The 24,533-nt window shown below is 43.1% G+C and overlaps 1 protein-coding gene across 2 annotated transcripts; it reads left to right on the forward strand.

Moving 5' to 3' along the window:
- The first annotated feature begins 311 nt into the window (after nt 1-311).
- Nucleotides 312-18,909, forward strand: ZBTB21 (zinc finger and BTB domain containing 21). Of its 2 annotated transcripts, XM_023739095.1 has the most exons (4): nt 312-516; nt 9,730-9,797; nt 15,590-17,208; nt 17,812-18,909. In XM_023739095.1, the coding sequence occupies exons 3-4, from the start codon at nt 15,603-15,605 to the stop codon at nt 18,804-18,806; spliced, it is 2,601 nt and encodes an 866-aa protein (XP_023594863.1). In that variant the 5' UTR covers nt 312-516; nt 9,730-9,797; nt 15,590-15,602; the 3' UTR covers nt 18,807-18,909. The 2 variants fall into 2 exon arrangements, with proteins under 2 accessions (XP_023594863.1, XP_023594862.1); XM_023739094.1 differs by having other exon boundaries at nt 15,590-18,909.
- The last annotated feature ends 5,624 nt before the right edge of the window (nt 18,910-24,533 follow it).

The following is a 24,533-nucleotide window of genomic DNA, read 5'->3' on the forward strand; positions in this document are numbered from 1 at the left end:
AGCCACCAGACGGCGGCGATCACCACAGAGCCACTTTGGCTTCCGCCAAGCGGCAGATTCGACTTGTGGGCAAGCGCGTCTGGCTCCTCGCGGCGGCGGGGTCCCTCCTCACCGGGATGTGCTCCCGGTGGTGACCCCTCCCCGGCACCCACTGACGGTTAGGCCGGCTCGGCCTCTGCAAGGGACAGGGCCCGGGACCGCCCGCCTCCCCACAGAGCAAGAGCTGAGACGGAGACGCCTAGAGCCGCGCGGCGCGCGACGCCCGTCGGGCCCGCCCTAGCCCAGACCCCCGGCGACTCGCACCTCCCTCGAGGCCTGCGTCCCCGCCCAGCGGCGCCCGGCAGCCAATCACAGCGCTGCGCACGTGACGAGCGCTGCCTGCGATGACCTCATCCCTGGTGTGGGATGACGTCAAATTCAAGATGGATGGAATCACAGCGGCAGCGGCGGCTGCGGCGCGCGCGAGCCGAGTGTGAGCGGAAGGGGGCCCTGCGTCTGCCTCGGGGCTGGAGATCGGTGAGTAACTGTCATGCCCCTCGCTCTGTGAGAACTGCGGGGCCCCGTAGTAGGCTACAGATTCCCCGCAAAACGCAGCCTTTCCTGACGTAACTCTGAGGTGATTTCTCTCCTCTTTTTCGCTCCACCAACGGGCTGCGGTCTCTGGGCGTTTCTGCGCGTGCGCCAGGCCTTGGCTCTCACCGAGCATGCCCTGAGCTCCCACGTAGTCGATTGTGCTTTCACACTGCGCATGCTTCATGCCCGTACTTGGCCTCGCCCACGCTACTGCGCACGCTCTGTTCCCTCACTGGGTTCCGCTCCTCTCCCGGAGCAGGTTGCCGCTGGGGCAGCGGACGCGCCTGGGTTAGGCGCACGCTCTTTGCGTGGAGCGGTTGAAATGCTGTCTCGGGAAGGGCGCGTGCCCTCGATCGGGGCTGGTGGGGAGGTCCGCTAGTATCGGCCCGGGCCCCGAGGTGCGCGCGAGCCAGCGTGCAAGGAGGCGCGCGGGTCGCGGGCAGCAGTGGGGACCCCACACCTGCAGCGGCCTGTGCCGCCGTCCCCGACCCCCTCGGCCGACCCAGTCCCCCTCTTCGGCCCACCTCGTTCCCCGCTTCGGCCCCCTAGACCTGGCGGCGGGAGGTCGGTGCCGGCTTGACAGGCCAGTTGCACAGAGTTGACCTTCCTTTCCCCGCCCCTGGCCCGCCTCTCTCCCGGCCCTTCCAGCCGGGCATCTGGACATCGAAGCACATTCATTTCCATCCAGGATCCCTTGAAGACCTTGTTTGTTTGTCACCGCTTACTGCAGAACACAGCAACCTCCACGGGCCAAAAGCTTTCCTGCTCAGCTGGGAATGCTTTCCCCATCCGAGAAGACCCCTGTCAGGAATTCGGGGCTGGAAGCCTTGGGGAAAGGGAGTGGGTCAAGACCAGCCCGTCGCACCTGTTGCAGAGACTCCCGTTGAAAGACTTGTGCTGGAGTTCCTCGTGATCTTGTAGTGGGTTTTCTATCACCCAGACTTCATTGATCTGGAACATGCTCAATAGCCCATCTACAAAACATCATACCTTTAAATCTTAGGGGCTGTATGGTTCTGGAGAATACTGCATGTACAGCACAGGGGGTGTGGAGGGAGTAGTTTTGGAGACAGGTGCACCTTGAGGATTGCCTGACGGTGGGAAATAAGGGGTTAAAGTTAATCAGACCATGCACAGTATAGCAGCCTGGGGTTTTTTAGTACAAGAGCTAACAGCTCTGTTGACCTCTAGCATCTGAGGCATCAGTGTATTACAGCATAGTCCAGTGACTGTTCAGAATCATGACCCGGAGTCATCAGTAAGGAGCTTGCATCATGTTCTGCATACCTGGTTTAAGAAGCCACGAAAGTGGGTTAACCCATTTTAGAAAGATTTCACATTGAAACATACTGTTAGAAAATTTTTCCCACTGATAACTTGAAGTAAATCGTCCATCTCTAAGGACAAATAGGCATTAAGTTTACATTTAAGTGCCCCTAAGTATTGATATTAAAAAGACAGTAGAAGTTTGAGGCATTTGTTTACTTAAAAGTTAATTTTTTGTTTTATTCCTCTTAACACTATTCACTGACTGTATAGTGTGCTTCATTCTGTGGAAATAAACGTTGAAAAAGACCTAACCCCTGCTGTCAAGGAACTTAAAGTGTTATGTAATAGGGAATGTTACCCATGGAAACTGACCAGGAAGAATTAAAAAGAACTGAAGAGGCTTTAAGTTATTGAGAGGAGATAACTGAAGGGACAATTTTTGTTGGCCCCGAAGCCGTGGAGATGGGGTGAACAGAGTCTAGAGCTGCTTAAGAGCTAGGATTGACAGTTCATGGTGATTGGATATGAAGGAAAGGGAAGAGGTTTCTGGTTTAGGAGGCCAGGTTGTTAGCAGCCCACCAAACTAAACAGAGAATGTGTGAGGGCAAGCAGATATAGGGGTAGGGAGTGAGGATGTGGATTATAAGTACCACACTAGGCATGTGGATTTTTAAGTACTTGGGATATACTGTGATGAACTCTTCATTAGGTATATGAGAGACTGGAGTGCCAAGAAGTCATGACAGACAGATTTGAGAGTCATCATAAAGTAGTGATTAGAGCCTTAGGATTTCATGGGGAAGGTAAAGAAAGCTGCCATGTGCTGTGCTCTGTGACAGACCCTGGGGAAATAAAGATGAGCAGGTCAGGGTCTTGAATCTCAAGTTTGCTGTTTATCCCCTTGTTCCGTAAATGCTTGCCAGGCCTTGTGCTAAGCACTAAGGATACATAAATGAGAAAACAGGCATTTTGCTTGCTAGGAGCCTGGTGAGGAAGATACATGTGAAGGCAGATCAATCAAAATAGTTGTGCTGTTATTGCAGAAAGATGAAGTACTGTGGTGGTTAAATGGCTGAGCTGCTGGCAGGAGCAAATTACAAAAGCTTTGTAGAGAAGGTGACATTTGAGCTGGATCTTTCAGTAGAAGTTGGCCAAGAAAAGAAGAGATAAGAAAGATATTTCAAGTGATGGAAACTGGGTATGCAAGTTTGTAGGGTAGATGGTAGGAGTGCCCGATAAGCGTGGAAAGATGAATTGCAGCCAGAACGTGAAGAGCCCTATATGCAGTATGTGCAGTTTGGATTCCATCTCGGAAGTAATAGAAAAATCAATACAGTATTTTAAAGCAGAGCAGTGATGTGACCAGCCTTGCTTTAGGAAAACAAAAGGCATGATTTCTGCTCCTTCGTATCTTAAGTGGAGTGTCAGCACAGGAAGTCAGCAAATATTTGTTGTGCAAGATACCACGTTAGGCATTGTGAAGAGTGGCAAGAGATAGTAGATTCTCAGACCTTAAGGAGCTCGCAGTCTTATTGGAGAGACGCAGACGGCAGACAGTGTACGTCAGTGAGTAAATGGTGTAGGCTCTTTGTAATCCAGGAGTTGAAAGGAGGGGCCTGCTCATTGTAAACTGAAGTAGTCAAGGAAGGCTCCCTGGAGGAGCTTTGAAAGATGATTAATGTTCAGATGAGTGGCGCCTGGGAAGGGGGTTAGATGAGACCTAGGACATTCCAGATTGGGTAATAGAATGACTAGAAGCAAGTTGTGCAGGCTGTGTCTCAGAGACAAAGAAACTGAAGCAAAAAATTATCACAAGGGGATAATAACTAAGGAAAAAAATCTTAAAGTAGTTTGAAACCAAATTTAGAGAGTCCCTGGTATCCACGTTTTTAAATTTTTGCATTTTGGCCTAATGGAGAAACAGTGATTTTTTTTTTTTTTTTTTAAACGGGTCAAGGCTGTCTCTTTTCATTTAGGTCTCAGTTAAAATGTTACATCAAGGCATTTTCTGGCCATTCTCTCAAAACCTCCAGTTACCCCACCCAGCCACAGCACCCTAATTATTTCCATCACAGCACTTAGCACAATCTGAAATTATCTTTGTTTCCTTGTTTATCAACTGACTTCCCTCACAAGAAAGTGGAGACCTTACCTGTTTTGTGCACCTGTGTATTTCAGATACATTCAGGCACATAATAGAAGCTCAATAAATGAGATGAATGAATATAGTAATATTTAATGTGTATGCTGGATGGATGATCCAAGCTTTGTTTTAGGAAGCTCAGTCTAGCAACAGCATAAAGGATGGACTTGGCAGGCACAACAGCAAGAATGAATACCACTTGGAAAAATATTAGGTAGGATCTTTCGATAACCAGGAACAGAAACTGGCTAGCCAGCTTGAATAGAAAAAGGAATTTATTGTAAAGATAATAAAGGATTGCACTTAGGGTCTAAGGGAAAGCTAAAGAATTGAGCCAGAGAGGACAAAAACCAGGGTGACTCCAGGAGTCTATGTAACAGCCACCGGTGGGCTTCATTTTCAGGCCATCGCTAAGATAAATCAGCTCCACTGTTTTACAGCCTTCCACATTCTTCCTCTCAGGACTCGTGTTCCATGGAGATGGTGTTTGATTGGCTTGACTCTGGTTGTGTGCCTACCCCTGAGCTAGGGGAGAAAAGCACATCAGACTGTACTCAGTGGGACAAGGGTTGTTCTTCCGATGCACAATCAAGGGGCTATTACGAGGAGGAGGAGGAATGAATGCTGGGTGGCCAAAACCAACAACAGAAGTCTGTCAAGAGGCCACTCTGCTAAGGTGCAAATTAAGAGCCTGAACTGTGTTATAGTAGAATGATTCAGCTGGATATGGCAAAGAGCCCACCGTTAAACTAAAAACCCTCTCTAGAGAGACCGAAACTGTCATGAAAAGGAATACAAAGAAACATTGCTACTTTTGAAGGATTAGATAAACTATAGCTTTGAAAACTGAAGTGGTTTACATAATTTCTGGATGTTATGGATGTTGTCTAACGGGATGATGATGAGACCTAAACTCAAGCCAGCGTAAGTCTCGTCATCATGTAATAGTACAATCAAATGGAGTTAGGGCTAAATCCAGAGATGACGGATTGTGGATGAACTGTGTGTGTGTTTACAGTCCGAAGTCAGTCAAGTGTAGATTCTCTGGATTTTTTTTAAAACCAGGCACCATTTGCTTTGTAATACACACATTTCTCTGTTTGTCCAGCATTGTGGTTAGAACTATACACCCACTCCTCACCAACATGGTTAGGTTCCAAAGATCAGGTTGTTATGCAAAAATGGAGAATGACCATATCAGATCACAAAATGGTGGATAACTATATCATTACATAACTGCCAAATTACCTTATTACATAACTACCAAGTTACATCATTACATAACTGCCAAACCACTGAGAATCATGGCCCAGCCAGGTTGACAACATAACCTTAACCATCACGACCAGTGTTAGTCTTGCCTCGCACCTCAGGGTTCATTACTGCCAGATGCATGTCGTTAATGCACAAAATAGTAGATTTTTTTTTACTGTTGCCGTAAATGCAAAGTGTCAGATATGAGATTGTCGATAAGTGACAAGTAGGGGTGTAAGCAATCTCCCATATTACAAAGGATCATGTGCCCATAGTTCAATCTTAGTTTAATGTTTTGGATGTCAGGACACATTTTCCTTTAGAACTGGTAGTAAAAATTTTGTAGCCTAGTCTTGGAGCCAGTTTAATTTTTTATGTAGCTTAACTATGATTCCACCCTGTGTTTTAAAAGTCTCCAAATTTGAAAGTACCAAAACCAAACCAAACCCGTTGCCATCAAGTTGATTCCGATTCATAGCAACCCTATAGGACAGAGTAGAACTGCACCATAGAGTTTCCAAGGAGCGCCTGGTGGATTTGAAGTGCCAGCCTTTTGGTTAGCAGCCATAGCTCTTAACCACTACACCACCAGGGTTTCCAAGTTTGAAAGTAGATGAGGTTATTTAGGTCCCTTCCCATCTCCCTTTCTTGGCCTCTTGCTCATCTCTTGTTGTTAGTTACCATCGAGTCAACTCCGACTCATGGCGACCTTATGTGTATAACAGAGCCCAGTTCTATACCATCTTCATGATCATTGGTACATTTGAGCCCATTTTTGTGGCTATTGTGTCAGTCCATCTCGTTGTAGGTTTCTGTCATTTTCGCTGACCCTCTAATTTACCAACCATGATATTCTTTTCTAGTGATTGATGTTTCCTGATGACTTGTCCAAAGTAAGCAACACAAAGTCACTATCCTGACTACTATGGAGCATTCTGGTTATATTTCTTCAAAGACTAATTTGTTTGTTCTTCTGGCAGTCAGCGGTATATTGAATATTCTTTGCCACCACTATAATTCAAATGCATTAATTCTTCTCTGACTTTTCTTTTTCATTGTCCAGCTTTCACATGCATATTATTGTTATTGTTAGGTGCCTTGGAGTAGGTTCTGACTCATAACGACCCTGTGTACAACAGAACAAAACACTGCCTGGTCCTGCGCCAGCGTCACAAACATTGCTATGTTTGAGCCCATTGTTGCAGCCACTGTGTCAATCTAGTCAAGGGTCTTCCTCTTTTCTGCTGACCCTCTACCAAGCATGTCCTTCTGATGATACATCCAAAGTGCATGAGAAGAAATCTTGCCATCCTCACTTCTAAGGAGCATTCCGTCTGTACTTCTTCCCAGACAGATTTGTTTGTTCTTCTGGCAGTCCATAGTGTATTCAGTATTCTTCAACAACACCATAATTCAAATGAATCAATTCTTCTTTGGTCTTACTTATTCACTGTCCAGCTTTCTCATGCATATGAGGCAGTTGAAAATATCATGACTTGAATCAGGCGCACCTTAGTCCTCTAGATGACATCTTTGCTTTTTAACACTTTGATGTTGTTTTTAGGTGCTGTTGAGTTGCTTCCGACTCATAGAGACTCTGTGTACAACAGAAAGAAATGCTGCCCAGTCCTGCACCTCACAATTGTTGCTATGTTTGAGCCCATTGTTGTAGCCACTGTGTCAATCCATCTCATTGAGGGTTTTCCTTTTTTTTTGCTGCCTGCCTACTTTACCATCCTGATATGGTCTCTAAATTAAGGTGGAATGTATTCAAGGTCATACTTTCGCTCTCATGGACTTGTTCTAATTTTCTTCAGCTTCACAGTGAACTTGCATATGAGCAATTGATGGTCTGTTCCGTAGTCAGCCCCTGGCCTTTTTCTGACTGATGATATTGAGCTTTTCCATTGTCCCTTTCCACAGACGTAGTCAATTTGATTCCTGTGTATTCCGTCTAGCGAGGTCCATGTGTATAGTGGCCATTTATGTTAGTGAAAAAAGGTATTTACAGTGAAGAAGTCATTGGTCTTGCAAAATTCTATCATGCAATCTCTGGCGTCATTTCTATCACCAGGCCATATTTTCCAAACTACCAATCCTTCGTCTTTGTTTCCACCTTTCACATTCCAGTCACCGATAATTATCAGTGCATGCTAATGTGCATGTTCGATCAATTTCAGACTGCAGAAGTTGGTAAAAATCTTCAATTTCCTCATCTTTGGCGTTAGTGGTTGGTGCGTAAATTTGAATAAGAGTCATATTAACTGGTATTCTTTGTAGGCGTATGGATATTATCCTATCACGGTAGTTCAGGATAGATCTTGAAATGTTCCTCTTCAAGTTGTCATTCCTAGCATAGTAGACCATATACAATTGTCCTATTCAAGATGGCCAATACCAGTCCATTTTAGCTCAGCAATGTCTAGGATGTCAATCTTTATGCGTTCCATTTCATTTTTGACGACTTCCAATTTTCCTGGATTCATACTTCATACATTCCACATTTCAGTTGTTAATGCATGTTTGCAGCTGTTTCTTCTCATTTTGAGTTGTGCCACATAAGCAAATGAAGATCCGGAAAGCTTCACTCCATTCACGTCATTAAGGTCGACTCTACTTTGAGGAGGCAGCTCTTCCCCAGTCGTGTTTTGAGTGCCTTCCAACGTGAGGGCCTCATCTTCCAGCACTGTATCAGACAGTGTTCCGCTGCTATTTGTAAGGTTTTCACTGGCTAATTTTTTTAGAAGTAGACTGCCAGGTCCTTCTTCCCAGGCTGTCTTAGTCTGGAAGGTCAGCTAAAACGTGTCCACTGTGGGTGACCCTTTGCTTTTTAACACTTTAAAGAGATCTTCTGCAGCAGATTTGCCCAATGCAATACATTGTTTGATTTCTTGACTAGTGTTTCCATGGGCATTGATTGTGGATCCAAGTAAAACAAAATGCTTGACAACTTCAGTGTTTTTTCCATTTATCATGATGTTGCTTATTGGTCCAGTTGTAAGGTTTTTGGTTTTATTTATATTGAGATGTAATCCATGCCGAAGGCTGTAGTATTTGATCTTCATCAGTAACCGCTTCAGGTCCTCTTCACTTTCAGTAAGCAAGGTTGTATCATCTGCATATCGCAGGTTGTTGATGAGTCTTCCTCCAAACCTGATGCCATGTTCTTCTTCACATAGTCCAGCTTCTCGGATTGTTTGCTCAGCACACAGATTAGAAAAAGTATGGTGAAAGGGTACAACCTTAACACACATGATTGAAAAGACCATGGCTTGGGTCACCTTAGTTATCAGTGTGACACCTTTCCTTTTTAAAACTTTAAAGAGGTCTTTTGCAGCAGATTTTCCCAGTGTGATACGTCATTTGATGTCTTGACTGCTGCTTCCATGGATGTTGATTGTTGATCCCATGTGGAATGAAATCATTGACAACTTCAGTTTCTTCTTTTATCATGATCTTGTTTATCAGTCCACTTGTGAAGATTTTCGTTTTTCTCACGACTCATCTTCTAGTGCCCTTTCACCCAAGTGCCTAGATCTCACATGCTATGCTTAGACTTGTTCGTCTGGTTCTATACCCAGAATGTTTTTTATTCGAAAATTGCCTACCTTCCCTTCGTCCCCTCAAAAATCTAAACTCCCAGCAACTAATTGAGCTCATATTGGTATAAAGAAGAAAGTATTTGCATTGAATTAATTTATACCAAAACATTACCATTTAGCACCTGAAGAAGGAGCCTTTGTGAGGTGATATTATGAAACAACTTGCTGGAGCCCAGTTGTGAAGAGCTTTGTAGCCATTCTGGGGAGTTGGAACTTCAGGAGTTTTTAAGCCCTGGCAAGATCAGATGTGTGTTTCTGGAGTATGCCTGAGTAGCATGTGAAGGATGGAGCCTTTAGTAGCATTGTAATAGTTAAACGCACAATGAATCCCAGACATTCTCTGATGTCCCCGCTATTCACTCACTGCCACCCCCCCAGCCCCCTGGCCAAATTAACTGCTTCTTGAAATCAGTATTCTCATGGCATTTTTGGTATACTTCATCACACTGTTTTAATTATTTGTGGCTTTTCCCACCTCTGGATGTGCGCTACTAGAAAACAAGTCGGCCATAGCTTATTCATCCCCATATCATCAGCTCCTCTTATGATACATGGCATATAGCAGACCTTTGTACACATTTATGAAAGGAAGAGAGGAAGGAAATAAAATGCATGCTTGCTATATGGGAAGTGTTGTGTACACTAGGAGCTTTGCAAACATATTGTATCTTTTGTCCTTCACAAAAATCCCATTGATGGGTAACGTTAGGCCCATTTCACAGGTAAGGAAAGAGGTACTTAGAACGGTCCTGTGATCTTCACAAGGTCACACACCCAGTAGTTGGCAAAGCTAGATTTGAGTGAAGTAGATCTAAATTTTTTTCCATGGAGCTGTCATGTCTTCCATGAATTGTGAACCATAAAAAGTCTCTCATTTTGAAATTTCAGAAAACAACATGAAATAGAAACAATTCAAGCAGAGTTTGGGAAGATCTTCGTGTGCAAGAATCCAAGTGGTAAGCAACCCATCCTCTTTCAGAATCTGGGTTTCCTGGGGGATTTCCTCTAAGCTGTTTCAGCCACTCATAGATGCCATCCAGCTTCCACATTTCACCCGCTGTCAAGAGCTCCGAGGTTTTTCCACATGACTGAAGTGGTAGATTTCCTGTGCTGGTGAGTCAGGAGAGCTGAGTAGTGACAAAGGGATGGGGACAAGGACAGAGCCGTGGCCACATGTGTATGTGTAAGATTTATGATGCACTGTTTTCTACAAGGTAGAGCTCCTGATACGTTGATAATAAAAACAGGCATGGAAATTTTTACATGTCAACCAGTTTATTGTATCTGGATCAGAAAAACTCAATGAGGAGAAACCACATCAGCAACAAATCTGGCCTTATCTCAGGAATGAGTAGCAGAAAAACCAAAAATTTTGAGAATTCAGCCTGCACATCCACCAGCCACAAACAGTGTGGCTGGATTATCTTGTGACATTCATCATTTGAGATTTTTTTTTTCCCTTTTTGCCTACATCCTTATAGTAGCGTTTTATATTTTTAGTTAAGTAAAAGTTGTTAAATTCAATAAATATACCTACTAACGTTTAACAAAACACAGAAGTCCAAAATGGAAATTGTCTCTTTGCAGCTAGATCAGTAAAGGGCCATGGTTTTCAAGTTTTGAAAACACTAGCATTGTTGTCAGTATTGAGTTAATACATGAAAACTGTTTACATAGTATGTGGCAGAATGAGTACTCAAATATCAGTTGTTATTAGGTACCCAATTAGTGTTGGAGTGAACGGATGGAAAATAAATACTTTGGGGTGATTCTGCAGTGGTGTATCAGGAATATGAACATGCCAAGCTTCTTTTCAGGCAGGCAGTCTCATTGATGACTCCAAATTGAAATTATAGTCAAATGGGTAGTTTTAAACCCCAAATAATTTTCAGAAACAGTGAGTATTTCCCTTACAGCTCAACTCTGAGCAACTTAAATATTGTTCCCCAACTCCCAGATGTTTTCATTCAAAGATTATAGAAGCCTCCTGGTGGTACAGTGGTTAAGTGCTATGGCTGCTAACCAAAAGGTCAGCAGTTCAGACCCACTGGGCACTCCTTGGAAACCCTATGGGGAAGTTCTTTTCTGTCCTGTAGGGTCGCTATGAGTCAGAATCAACTCGACAGCAATGGGTTCAGATTTTTGGGCCAAGAGATTAGAAGCAATTACTTAGAGCAAAAATAGGAATCATCCAAGGGGAAAAATGCAGAACAGAATTTCAAATTCTCATGGAATCCAGACTTTCTAGAGCCACAGAGTTTGGATGAACCCCTGAAAATAATTGCCCTGAGATAATCTTTGAACCTTAAACCAAAATATCTCTTGAAGTCTTCTTAAAACCAAACAGTGGTTTAACTTAACTAGTAAATAATGTCTGCCTTGAGCATTGCGCTCTTTTAAGATCTCTCTGTATGAGACCAGATTGACAGCAGCAACTCAAACGATCAGATAGGAAGCAGTGAGTTTATGTTAATGGGGGAGGGACAGTTCAGAAAAGGAGGGTGAGAATGGTTGCACATCTCCAAGAATGTAATCAGTGTCACTAAATTGTATGTGTAGAAATTGTTGAGTTGGTAGTATGTTCTGCTGTACATTCCATATTTTTATGCAGATAATGCGCACCTTCTACATTTGTTTGCCAACCGTGTCCTGCCCCCGTAAGGTATTTTCGTAAGCGTGCTCTGCTAAAATTTTTTCTAGCAACATGTAAAAAAAATTGTTATAGCAGCACTTACGAAAATACCTCGTGGGAGGAGGGTGCAGTTGGCAAACAAACGTAGAAGGCACGTGTTAATTTGCATAAAAATACAGTATTCTCAACAACAACAAAAATAAATCATTAAAATAATAGGGAATACGGAATTTGACTGGAGCATAAAGAAGGAAGCCTTTCGGATCAAAGGGGAGAAAATGTTGCTGTTTGGCACTAGCGTGCGGGTGGTACCTGAAATGGCATTTGCTTTATGTTCAGACACAGAAAATCTCAGTTGGTTTACTCCTCATTCAGTACCTTATCCTGTACCTCTGGTTTCAAGTTCCGTTGCTGTCCTTAGTTGGGGTTCTCCTAAAAACAGACCCTGAGACAAGGATTCAGACGCAGGTCATTTGTTTGAGAAGTGATCCCAGGAAGCACAAGAAGGGAATAGAGAGAAGACAAGGGAAGCCACCTGGGTACAGGCACATTAATGAACAGGTTACTGTTCATATTTAGAATATCAAAACTCCTAAAAAAAAAAAAAAAACTGAACTCACAATTTTTTATTAAATTCTGTTTCATGTAAGGACAGTTCCATTCTTCAGTTTTTCAGACAGAATCCTTGGAGTCATCCTTGACTCCTCTCTTTCTCTTACCTGCTACAATCAATCCATCAGAATCCTAATGACTCTGTCTTGACCTTCACTGCTACCATCCTGGTCCAAGCCACCATCTTTCTCACCTGGGTTATGCAGGAGACACCTGGCTCCTCTCCCAGCCTTCATGGTTCATTCTCTGACTAGTTCATAGAGTCATGCCTCTAATACATAACTGAAAGCATAATTATACAGAATTCAGGTCATTGTCATGCCTGGGCTCAGAGGCTTCCAGTGGGTGCCCATTTCACTCAGAGTACAAAGTAAGGTTCTTCCAGTAGTCCACCCAGCCCTACACAGTCTGGCTCCTCACTGCTTCCCTGTTGTCATCTTCCATGACTCTCCCCCAGTGCTCTCTGCTCCAGCCCTACTGCTCCCTGACTGTTCCTCCACTTGTCACATTCTTCCCGTGGTGATCCCCATGGCTCCCCTCTCTCCTCTTTCGGGTCTTCTCAAATGCCATTTTGTTGAATGAGTGAATGAATGAATGACAGGTAAAGTACCTGATACAGTTTGTAGTGTGCTGTAGGTGCTCAGTAGAGGATAGCAATTAGTATTATCTCATTTGACGCTCACCATAGCATCGTGTGGGAGCTGCTATTATCCCTATTTTACAGTGGGGAAAGCTGAGGCATCCAGAGAGGTTGATCAGCCTAGAGCACTAGCTTTCAAGCTGTGTTGACTCTGACGCACAGGAAGGAATGTATTTTATTTTACATCCCAACCCAGTGCACGCTTACACATGTGGATATGTATGTGTATAACTGAAACAAAAGTTTCACAGAACCTCAATTAGCCTTACTGCATTCAGTGCACTCTGATAGCTTCTACTCCATTCTAGTCCATTTTATTTGTTTTTAAATTGCTAGTTTCAAACCACTAAGTTGATTTTAAGAACCCCTTTTGAAAAATACTTGTCCAGACCTTTGATTCTCTGTCACTTTTCCCCTGTGGCAACATCTGAACTAGCTTTCTCAAAAATTACTAGCACTGGAAAAGTGCTTAGTGCGTGGCTGAGCCCATACATGATGTAAGCTTATTTTTGTGTTGTCCTCTGTAAAAGATAAGGGTTTCTTTACACATAAATGGATGTGTGATTGTGTAGGGAGAGTAATAGGATTCAGGGAGAAAGTAGGATGGCTAACTGAGAGAATAAAAGGAAGGGGAAATATCTTTATCAAGAAATCACAAATAGAAGAATTAAAATTTAGCATTTGATATTAAATGGTAGGCAGAAATAAACAAAAACTTGGTACAGTTTGACTAAGGCAGTCGTGGCCAGGCAAGAGGCCTCATCCCAAGAAGCAAAGTCACACCTCTAAGTTGGTTAAACTTAAGGGTCAGCACCTTAACAGGAAGTCAGAATAATACCGAAGATGTTATCTGCCATTTCTGGTCAGGCCACATTGATGGCCAAACAGGCTGTCCTGTGTGGGCTTCTCTGAAAAGCCTGCACGCTGGGCTGACCAGCAAGGCTGACCCTTGACCCGGAAGAGAGCCTACAAATGTACTGGGGACCAGGTTCATGTACAGCTTGCCCTTGAGGGAATGATCCAATAGTCACAGATGTTCTTAGTTACTGCGAGTCCCTTTCATATTAAAAATAAGTGTCACAACAATATTTTAAAGAAAAGGTGGCCTTAGAAAATCAAACCAAAGATATATTGCAGGGACAGAAGTTTGGGACCTTTTCAGTAGAGAAGCCTAAAACCAAACCAAACCCATTGCCATGGAATCAATTCCGACTCATAGCGACCCTGTAGGACAGAGTAGAACCACCCCATAGGGTTTCCAAGGAGTGGCTGGGGGATTCGAACTACTGTCCATTTGGTTAGCAGCCAGGCTCTTAACCACTGCACTCCCAGGGCTCCAGAGAAGCCTAAGAGAAATGTCAAATATGGGAAGTCAGGCATTGTCTCTGTGTCAAATAGCTTTATCTTCGTCAAGTGCATACCCACTGCCGTGGAGTTGATTCCAACTCATAGCGACCCTATCAGAGTAGAACTGTCCTATAGGGTATCCAAGGAGTGCCTGGTGGATTCAGACTGCCAACCTTTTGGTTAGCAGCCATAGCTCTTAACTACTACACCACGAGGGTTTCCAAAATCTCACTTCCATGACACAGTGGGGAAAGGAAAGGAAGGTACGACTTTTCTATGCATAAAAAACATTAAAGAAACACTTCCAGATACGCTAAAACATCCTTAACATAATAATACGGTAATAATAATAATGTTTTGATGCACATCACGAGTAGTGCCCGTTTGTTATTACAAGCCGTTGTATGTACCTCGAATTTTAAATATAATGGGCTTTACAGGTGATCGTAACTACGGGTTGTATGTTAGTCAGACGTTCGAACCTGGGGACTGCCTGTACTTAAGTTTAGATCCAGGCTAAAGTTTCTGTTGTGCTGTGGTTGACAATGTGATTTGGTAAGAAATAGTATGCAAAAGATTACAGAGGTGTGTAGCCTGAGAATGAAAACAAACTTTAATTCTTTAGCATTTTTACCCTTTGTAAAACCAGCACTTGGAAAGGTTCCTTCTGGTTTGTACCCCTGCTGAGAACTTGCATTTTTGACAAGTTCCCAGGTGATGCTAATGCTGCTGGTTAGGGACCAGTCCTGAGAACCACTAGTAGAGCAGAGCAGTGGGTCTCAAAGTTTATTATACGCAAGAATCACCTGGGGATCTTGATAAATTATAAATTCTGATTCAGTATATCTGGGGTGGAAATGCAAATTCTCAGCAGGAGTTTGAACCTAAACAAACTGGTTCAAAGCCCCGTGTTAAACACTTCCAGTAGTAACTAGCAAATGCCTTTTCTATTTCCAAATTCTTACATATTTTTAAGACCTCTGCTTTGCATCCCATTGTTAGCAATTCCTATTACTTTTAAGCACATGCAGTAATAAAACTGATTTTCTGTCAGAATTATAGACTTCAGGAGTTTTGATAATTCATAGTTATTCTCTGAATTTTTACTCTTATCTAATAAGAAATAGAGCCAAGCATCAAATGGATGAAGATCCTATATAGTAAACCTTTTATTTTCAAGTATTACTTCCCTGCATACCTGCCAGCTTCTAGCAGCCTTTTTGATGGTATGAAACTGCCAATATTATAGTCTTTAGTTCCTAAAATTCTTTGATTTTAATGATTGATGACCTACTTAAGCCATGAGACTTCTCCCTTTTTATTTTCAGTGTTATTTAAGTAAGATTATTCATCCAGAAACCTTCTGTCTGCTTACTGTTTCGCTAAGGATTGGCACCTGTGTAAAGATAACTAGTGTTCCCTGCCCTTGAGGAGCCCTCTGTCTTCTGGCGAACTTGTCCTTGCAGTGGCGAACTTGCCCTTGCATTATTTATTCTAGTTCTACGTTTGTCTTGCAGATAAACCCAAACAATGGAGGGATTACTGCATTACATCAACCCAGCACATGCCATTTCTCTCCTGAGTGCTCTCAACGAGGAGCGCCTCAAAGGACAGCTCTGTGATGTGCTTCTGATCGTCGGAGACCAGAAATTTCGAGCTCATAAAAACGTCTTGGCTGCCAGCAGTGAATACTTCCAGAGTTTATTCACAAATAAGGAGAACGAGTCACAAACGGTATTTCAGCTTGACTTCTGTGAACCAGATGCTTTTGATAATGTTTTAAACTACATCTACTCTTCCTCTTTGTTTGTTGAGAAGAGCAGCCTGGCCGCAGTGCAAGAACTTGGCTATAGTCTGGGGATTTCCTTCCTGACTAACATTGTTTCTAAAACACCTCAAGCCCCCTTCCCAACATGTCCCAGTAGAAAAAAAGTTTTCGTAGAAGAGGATGAAAACAGTTCCCAAAAGAGAAGTGTCATTGTCTGTCAAAGTAGAAATGAAGCACAGGGAAAAACTGCTAGTCAAAACCCTCCCGACGTAAGCCATACCTCCCGGCCCTTGCCTGGCATTGCCACCAGGACCAGCACCAGTAAGCCACATGTTTCTAAACCCATTGACCCGCTTCACAGTCTGTCTGTCAGTGAAAAGAGTTGGCCAAGAGAGTGTACTGTGGGATATGCCAAGTCTCTGGAGCATCCTGGCTCTTTGGATGATCCTAGTAGAAGCAATTTGGTGAAAAGAAATGCAGTATTGCCTTCAAAGCCTCCGCCAGACCGAGAAGCTGTGGATGATAAACCAGGTGTGAGTGGTCAGCTTCCAAAAGGAAAAGCCATAGAGCTGGCTTTGAAAAAACCACGGCCACCTGTTTTGTCTCTGCATAGCTCATCAGAGGCTCCCTATCTCTTAAAAGAGACTAATGCAGGAGGCAGTCAAAGCGAAGATAGAAACTTACTGTACTACTCAAAATTGGGACTAGTGATCCCGTCCAGTGGGCCTGGTTCTGGAAACCAAAGCATTGACAGAAGCGGCCCGCTCGTCAAGAGTCTCCTCCGGCGGTCGCTGTCGATGGATAGCCAGGTTCCTATGTATTCACCCTCGATAGATCTGAAGTCTTCCCAGGGATCATCTTCCGTGTCTAACGATGCGCCAGGGAATGGGCCTCGTGCTTTGTCTCAGACGTCCTCTTTAAACGACGGCAGCGAGAAAGTGGCTCTGGACGACAGGACTGCAGTGCTACCACCCCCTCGCCTTAGGTCCTTCAGTGCTTCTCAGTCCACAGACAGGGAGGCCGCCTCGCCTGTCACGGAGGTCTGCATAAAAACCGAGCCCAGCAGCCCGCTCTCGGACCCTTCGGACATTATCAGGGTCACCGTGGGGGACGCGGCGGCGGCCACAGCGGCGGCCTCCCTGTCAGTGGTCACAAGAGACTTTTCTCTGAAAACAGAAGATGATCCAAAGGAAATGAGCAGACTGCCAGCCAAGAGGAGGTTCCAGGCCGACAGAAGGCTGCCGTTGAAGAAGCTGAAGGAAAATGAGCACAGATCGCCCGTGTCGGAAGATAACTGTGAGGAGGGCTCGAGCCCTCCTCTCCTCGAGGCTGACTTTCCAGATTCTGACTTGAATAAAGATGAATTTGGTGAGTTGGAGGGAATACGACCAAACAAAAAATTTAAATGCAAACATTGCCTTAAGATCTTTAGATCAACAGCAGGTCTTCACCGTCACGTTAACATATACCATAACCCCGAAAAGCCCTATGCTTGTGACATCTGTCACAAGAGATTTCACACAAACTTTAAAGTCTGGACACACTGTCAGACCCAGCACGGCATAGTGAAGAACCCGTCCCCAGCCTCTAGCTCCCATGCCGTTTTGGATGAAAAATTCCAAAGAAAGCTGATTGACATAGTGAGAGAGAGGGAAATTAAAAAGGCCCTGATGATTAAGTTGAGACGTGGCAGGTCTGGTTTTCAGGGACAGGCTAGTTCCCCAGCACAACAAGCCATCAAGAGGAACTTAAGATCAAGAGCCAAAGGAGCGTACATTTGCACTTACTGTGGAAAAGCGTATCGTTTCCTCTCTCAGTTTAAACAGCACATAAAAATGCACCCGGGAGAAAAACCCGTTGGAGTCCATAGAGCCACTAAGCCAAAAGAGCATGTCCCTCTTGAAAGCCCAGTAGAAAGCAAGGAGGTTTACCAGTGCCGCCTCTGTAATGCTAAGCTCTCTTCTCTTCTAGAACAAGGCAACCACGAGAGACTATGCAGGAATGCAACCGTTTGCCCTTACTGCAACCTTAGGTTTTTCTCGCCCGAGCTAAAGCACGAGCACGAGAGCCGGTGTGAGTACAAGAAGCTGACCTGTCTCGAGTGCATGCGCACCTTCAAGTCCTCCTTCAGCATCTGGCGGCACCAGGTGGAGGTCCACAACCAGAACACCATGGTACCTGCGGAAAACTTGGCTCTGCCCGTTCTCGACCACAATGGCGAAGTCACCAGCTCTGCCAGGCCCCAGTCGCAGCCAGAGCCACCCAAAGTCAACCACGTGCTCGCAGCAAAAGACGACAATGCGTTCAGCGATTCTTCGGAACAAATCAACTTCGATTCGGAGGACTCCTCCTGCCTCCCTGAAGACCTCAGTCTTTCTAAGCAGCTGAAAATCCACGTCAAAGAGGAGCCTGCGGAAGAGGCCGAGGAAGAGGTGCCAGAGAGCAGCGCAGCCCCCAAAGAAGCAGGTACCAGCAAAGACCCCGGCCTGTGGCCCTGTGAGAAGTGTGGGAAAATGTTCACAGTGCACAAGCAGCTGGAGCGGCACCAGGAGCTTCTGTGTTCCGTGAAACCTTTCATCTGCCACGTTTGCAACAAAGCTTTCCGCACCAATTTCCGGCTCTGGAGTCACTTCCAGTCCCACATGTCTCAGGCCACCGAGGAATTGGTGCCTAAAGAATCCGAAGCATGCCCTGCACCAGCCAACTCTCCCTCCCCGCCGCCTCTGCCACCGCCGCCCCCGCTGCCCAAGATCCAGCCCTTGGAGCCTGACAGCCCAACTGGTCAGTCTGAACATCCGACTCCCGCCGCGGAGAAATTGTTCGCACCCCAAGAATCAGACACGCTTTTTTACCACGCCCCACCCCTCTCAGCAATCACATTTAAAAGACAGTTTATGTGTAAACTTTGCCATAGGACTTTCAAGACTGCATTTAGCCTTTGGAGCCACGAACAAACCCACAATTGAAAGACCGACACTTTTGACCTATCGTGAAAGGGGCGATGGTGTCCAGATTTCAACCTACATTGTGAAATGCATCAAAAGAAACAAAATATTTTTTGAAAAAGAATAATAAAGATCAGAAATTATGCTTGAATTTAAGTTTTGAGACAAACTGATAATAGTAACATCCTTGCTCAACTTAAGGAAAACTTTAAAGAATATTGTGGTTCTGGCCCTTAAAGTAACAGAATGATTGGATTTCATTAATGTGGAAATTTGATTACTCTTGATTGTTTGCATGGTTCCTCATACCACGGCGTCAGTATAATCTTTTAATTGAGGTTTTGTTTATTTTTCTAACTGATTTGAAATTAGTTGAAATACTGTTGAAGTATTTCTTCCTTTGGTTATATCAGACACCGAAGTTCTAGTTAATTCTTAGCCATGTTCTTGAGTCCAAAATGTATCAGGAAGAAGTGGGTAGTTGGCAGTATTGATTTAGATACTAGAATACTTTAGCAATAAAAAATGATAAACCTCAACCTTAATAAGTTATCCTGACACTTGATTAAAAATAAATATTTGGTATTTTGTGGTCACGTAGAACTTTTTTGGTATAAATATTGTGAGAATTTTAAATCAGCAATAGTAATATGTTTATAAAATAGTAAAAACTTGCTCTCAGTCAGTTAATATAGTAATGATGGTCAGACTCTAAGACGGACTTGGGAAATGAAAAGCTGATTTCTGGAAGGCCTCTAAAGTCAGTTTACACGCGCTTCAGTAGCCATAGGCACGCACGGTCATGAAACTGCTGAGCGCTGTGTGTCAGCTGCACCCCGCTTTAAATACGGACCAGCATTTAGTGACTGTGGGGGTTTGGGTTTCCTCTGGTTCATGCTGTCACAGGCTGAAAATCAGAGTGGACTTGAGACAAAAACACAAGGTCCTGTACGGCACTAATTTTGAACTTAGCAACATTCATTGAACGAAAAAGGTTGGAACATGTATTTACGTAGATCCCCAACACTCGGAGGCGGTGCAGCACCTCTGGGATTCCACGTCACCACTTACAGACTTCAAAGCAGAGGGAGAAACCGCACACTGCAGCGTCTACACGCTTTTCAAGAACAATATAGACAAGACACAAGCTTTCCTGCCTCTTTGTCTTCTGTGATGATTTCAGTTAGGACGTTTTCCCCCTCTTGCTAGTACTTAAATGGTGGTAAAGTGTCAATGGTGAAACCATTCTTCTGCTTTAAGTCCCAGCTTACTAGTTCATAGACAGGTGTTAAAAGACTCTCAAGGGTCCCAAAATTTGTATTTGCTGCTTACTTCGGTGTCCATAGGGTTTGAGCTTCTTTTTTTTTCCTGCTGTGTGTAAGTTATTAAAAGCCTTTCAGTAGGTTTTGTCCATAGTTCAATGAGGTGTTCCAAAAGGGAAATCTTTATTTCATCTGGAGAGGGGTGGATTAGATATATAAAAGTAGAAGTATTGTTGAAACTACAAACTCCTTTTAAGGTAGAGATATGGGTTAAAATGCCAGGTTTACTGTATATCTTTTTTACAAGTTCTTTCAAACAAACAAAAAGTAACTACTGTGACTAATAAATAATTTGCTGGGTACTTAGACATTTGTGCTCTGGCGTACTAGAACTTGTACCTGTCGGTCTCATTATCCACATTCCATACCAGTGGTAGGAAAATCATCATTTTTTTATTGAAACAACCATTTTTATGAAATTCTAATTGTCTTTTGTACATTATAGAACTTATCTGAAATTTTACCTTTTATTCTTTCATTTGAAAACTCCAAAGTATTTGAGTGATGATATCCTGTTTTGTTCCTACTTAAATTTGATGGAGAAAGGAAGATAAAATGAAGTTGCAGTTATTGATTGTTGCCATCTTTCTATTTTCTTGAAGAAATCTATGCATTTTAAAGACAAAACTAAAGCATATGATTTTCTATGGAATGTCAGGATGGATTATCGTTCATTCGGCTCATTCCCTGATACCGTGGTACTTCTTACTCTGAACATCTCTCGGTAGCTTTCACTTCTTCAGAAGAAGACGGCTACCCTCAGAGTAATCATCACTTGCAGGGAGTATCTGGAGGACTGCCACGATCCACAGGATCTTGGCATTGTAAATTCAGTATCCCAGGACTTGAAACTTTATGCTACGTTTTTGAAAAATTTTTAATAATACTGTTAATCAGCAAAAAGTATTTTTGATCTAAATATAGGCTCAGCATATCTGTTAGGTTAAAAAAATTACCAGTGTTTTGTCTTGTTTGTTCACATTTTTGTCTAGGCAAGGAACATAAGATTTCAAGCAAAATTTTGAGCCAAAAACATTTATAATGCAGTTCTGGTTTTTCTATTACTTTTTATACCGTCTCTTAAAGAGCACTAGGCTGAAAGAGTTTATTTTGGTGGTAAAAAAAAAAATGAAATATGCTTCTGCTCATGTAGCTATTTTAAATGTTAAGAAGTAAAATAATGAAAGACGTGTTAATTGCTTTATTCAGCAAACAGTTTTTTAAAGAATGTTTATCTCAGCCAGCAGGCAAATATTTGGTGTACAGCACGTTGGCCTTTCTTTCGTTGTTGGAACTCCTTAATTAGCTAGTAAAGATATTCTTGTGAATGATTTTCTGATTGTAATTAATTTTTGAAAATGTAGAAAGCTCATTATTGTAAGTATTCAGGATGCCTGCTTTTTTATGCAGTTGTGGAAAGAATGTAAAATGTTTTAATATATTCTTTGTTACTCTGAAAACTTGTTATTGAATCACTTTCTTTACTTGCGGGTGGGGGGGAGGGGGGAAAGTAACAACGTATATCGGTCACTCAAACTAAGCAGTGGAGATCAGTGGCGTCACTAGGTGTGTGCAAGCTGCACCCCCTGACACTTTGGGGTGGGGGGGTGACAGCGGGCAGGCCAGTGCCACTGGGGTGGGGCCGCCACGCAGTGATATCACTAGGGTTGATGCCACCCAGTGTGGTAACATCTCCACCACCTCCCCCATCACCTGCAAGGGTGCGGGCGACGGGGCTGCAGCGCCCGCCATTGGGTAGAGAGGACGATCTCCTTGGCCAATGGGAGAGGGGAGGAGCTGAAGGGGGAGGGGCAGCATGGGGGCTGGGCGGGGCCGCTCTGCCCATGACGGGGGGAGTTCACCAGCCGGCCCCATCCCCCTGCGGTGGGGAGGGTGGGGGGGTGACACCAACCCTAGTGCCGCCACTGATGGCGATAACAAGTATTGTGCATTTTTAATAGTAAAAAATACTTCCAGATTACTAGAACGGTCATCTTTAAAACTAGTTAGAGTTCATATACATTATAATTTTACCAAAATACACGACTCGCAATTCAACAGTGATGTTATTTGCACTTGTGGGGAGATCAAAGCGGTTCTTGGTTTTCTGTTCTGGGATGGATTGTTACTGCCTGCTCTTTTTAAAATTATGCCCCAGCACTTAATCAACACAGAGCCCCCGTTGGCGCTGTGAGGGTAGAGGCCCACGACAGACAAGGGGAAAAAGTGCTCTTTGCTGGAGGCGTGGGGTGGCTCCCTCTGCAGGCCGGCTGAGTGGTCAGGGTGAGCGGGAGACATTCAGGCATCCCCCGTAAGAATTAACGGGTCTCAGGTTGGCCTTTGCTTCTCTCAGATTGAGGTACATACGATCATAATCTGGAACTTTAGGAAGTAAAATTATTTGACACTTATTACTACAAAAAAAATTAGATGTCATTCATAACAGATTTCTTTATAAATTACATTAGTCAAGTTTGGACTACTACAGCTCAATTTGTCGATTTCTAATGCCTCATGGATGTTTTTTGCCATAATTGTGAAAAGCATTTATTGATTTAAATAATGCTAGTAACTATCTGTTAGTAAGTGTTCTTTAACACTAGCTACTAAGCTTTTTTAAATTTTGAAACTAGATTTTTCTCTTTTGGGGCTTTAGCACTTTAAGAAGTTTGATGTTTGCATCATTTTAATTTAATATCCTTGTTCAGTGCTTCTGATATTCTCTAGCTTATGGCATTTCCACATGACTGGGGAGAAAAACTAAAAATCAGTGTTTCGATTTTGGAGAAGAACAAGATGAATTAAGGTCAGGTTTTTAAAAAATTCTTTTTAGAGGCAGTCTTTTGGAAACCAAACGATTTTACTGTAAATCTTTAAAATAATTGAATTTGGTGCTCTTTGTCATTTATTAACGCTGTTCAGATTCCTCACAAAGTTATACTTGGTTAATACTAATTTTCAAAAGGTGATAATTTCTTATTGACATGAATCCAAAACTATTTCACAACTTTCATTGAGTAAATGCTTACTGGTTTAGCACTTGGCTGCTAACCGAAAGGTCAGCAGTTCAAACCCACCAGCAGCCCCAAGAGAGAAAGATTTGGCAATCTGTTTCCATAAAGATTACAGCCTTGGAAACCCTATGGGGCAGTTCTCCTCTGCTCTACAAAGTTGCTATGAGTTGGAATCCACTGGACGACAATGAGTTTGGTTTTCTGGTTCGTTAAAAGAAAAACAAATGAGTGGTTTTATAATCGTGTATATTTTGTAGTCATATGCCTTAGAGTAAATCATTGTTCAATTTTATTTAGAAATAACTTTTCTGGACTGAAAACTCATAGTAAAATAGGATTTCTATCTAATGTTAATCCATTGCTTATTTGTATCACAATTCTATTGTCTGTTTACTTTGCTTAAATCTGGACTAAGAATGAACGGAGTCAATAAATTTGTACTGTATTTTGTTTGGAGTCACAGTCTCGATATTGTTTGGAATTTGATAATGATTCATAGCTTTTAAATTTATGAAAATAAAGATAAAGCCCTTCTACTTGGGTAATGTGAATAACCACTGAAGAGTAGTGGGTGATATGTAATTTACCCCAGTAGTTCATGGTTGCTTGTAGAATTAAGTTTGTATTAAAACTTCAGTTATTTGGACACGGCCAATACACAATCATTAAAGCCAGATAAGCAGCAATCTTGAATTATCCCCTTTTCTTCTTCACCGGTCATATTAGTAGTTTTTTAAAACTGATTGTGGGAGTAAATGCATAAATAGAAGGTTTTTAAGCACTCTGCATGGGCATTTAAGCAATTATTTCATAATTGAAGAGCTTCACCGTGGGAGCACTTTTTTTTTTTTTTTTTTGCATTCTAATGAGGCTCTTCTGTAATACCAGGATATATTAGCTTTTTCATTATGTCAGCTTTCCCTTTAAAGTTAGGAACTGAGCTGTCTGCATTTCAAATTACCACCTCCGAGTTGACTGGAAACCAAGGAAAGGGCCTTGAGAGTGGGGGCAAAGCAGAGAGATTCCCGCCTGATTGATGGGCACCGACGCACTCTCCTGGCCTTGCGTCTATACCTGCCACGCTTTTGTCCCCTCTGCCTGTGTCCTAAACCAGTCTTTCTTGGGAGCCTCTAGCTGACAGTTTCTTGACTACAATGTACCAGGAGCAGATGGTGTAATCTTTGTCTCTTCCTTCTGCTTTAACCTGGCTATTCAACTTGCCATCAAATATTGATTGAAACACTTAGATTTGCCCTTTCCTCATAGTAATAACAGGCTTTTTGAGGGTTGGGATTGTTGCATACCTATTGCATCCTCCTTGGTTATAGGCACACACTCCAGACAGTGAATACATGTGGTGGAAAAACCAATACTTCCAGCGTTTAATATTTTTCCCCAAAACCAAAAAACCC

The sequence above is a fragment of the Trichechus manatus genome, unplaced genomic scaffold (genome assembly GCF_000243295.1).
Source record: "Trichechus manatus latirostris isolate Lorelei unplaced genomic scaffold, TriManLat1.0 scaffold00128, whole genome shotgun sequence".
In the NCBI taxonomy this organism is placed as follows: Eukaryota; Metazoa; Chordata; class Mammalia; order Sirenia; family Trichechidae; genus Trichechus; species Trichechus manatus.

Coding starts and splice junctions, on each gene's coding strand:
- ZBTB21 (XM_023739094.1), top strand. CDS start 15,603: ATGGAGGGATTACTGCATTACATCAACCCAGCACATGCCATTTCTCTC.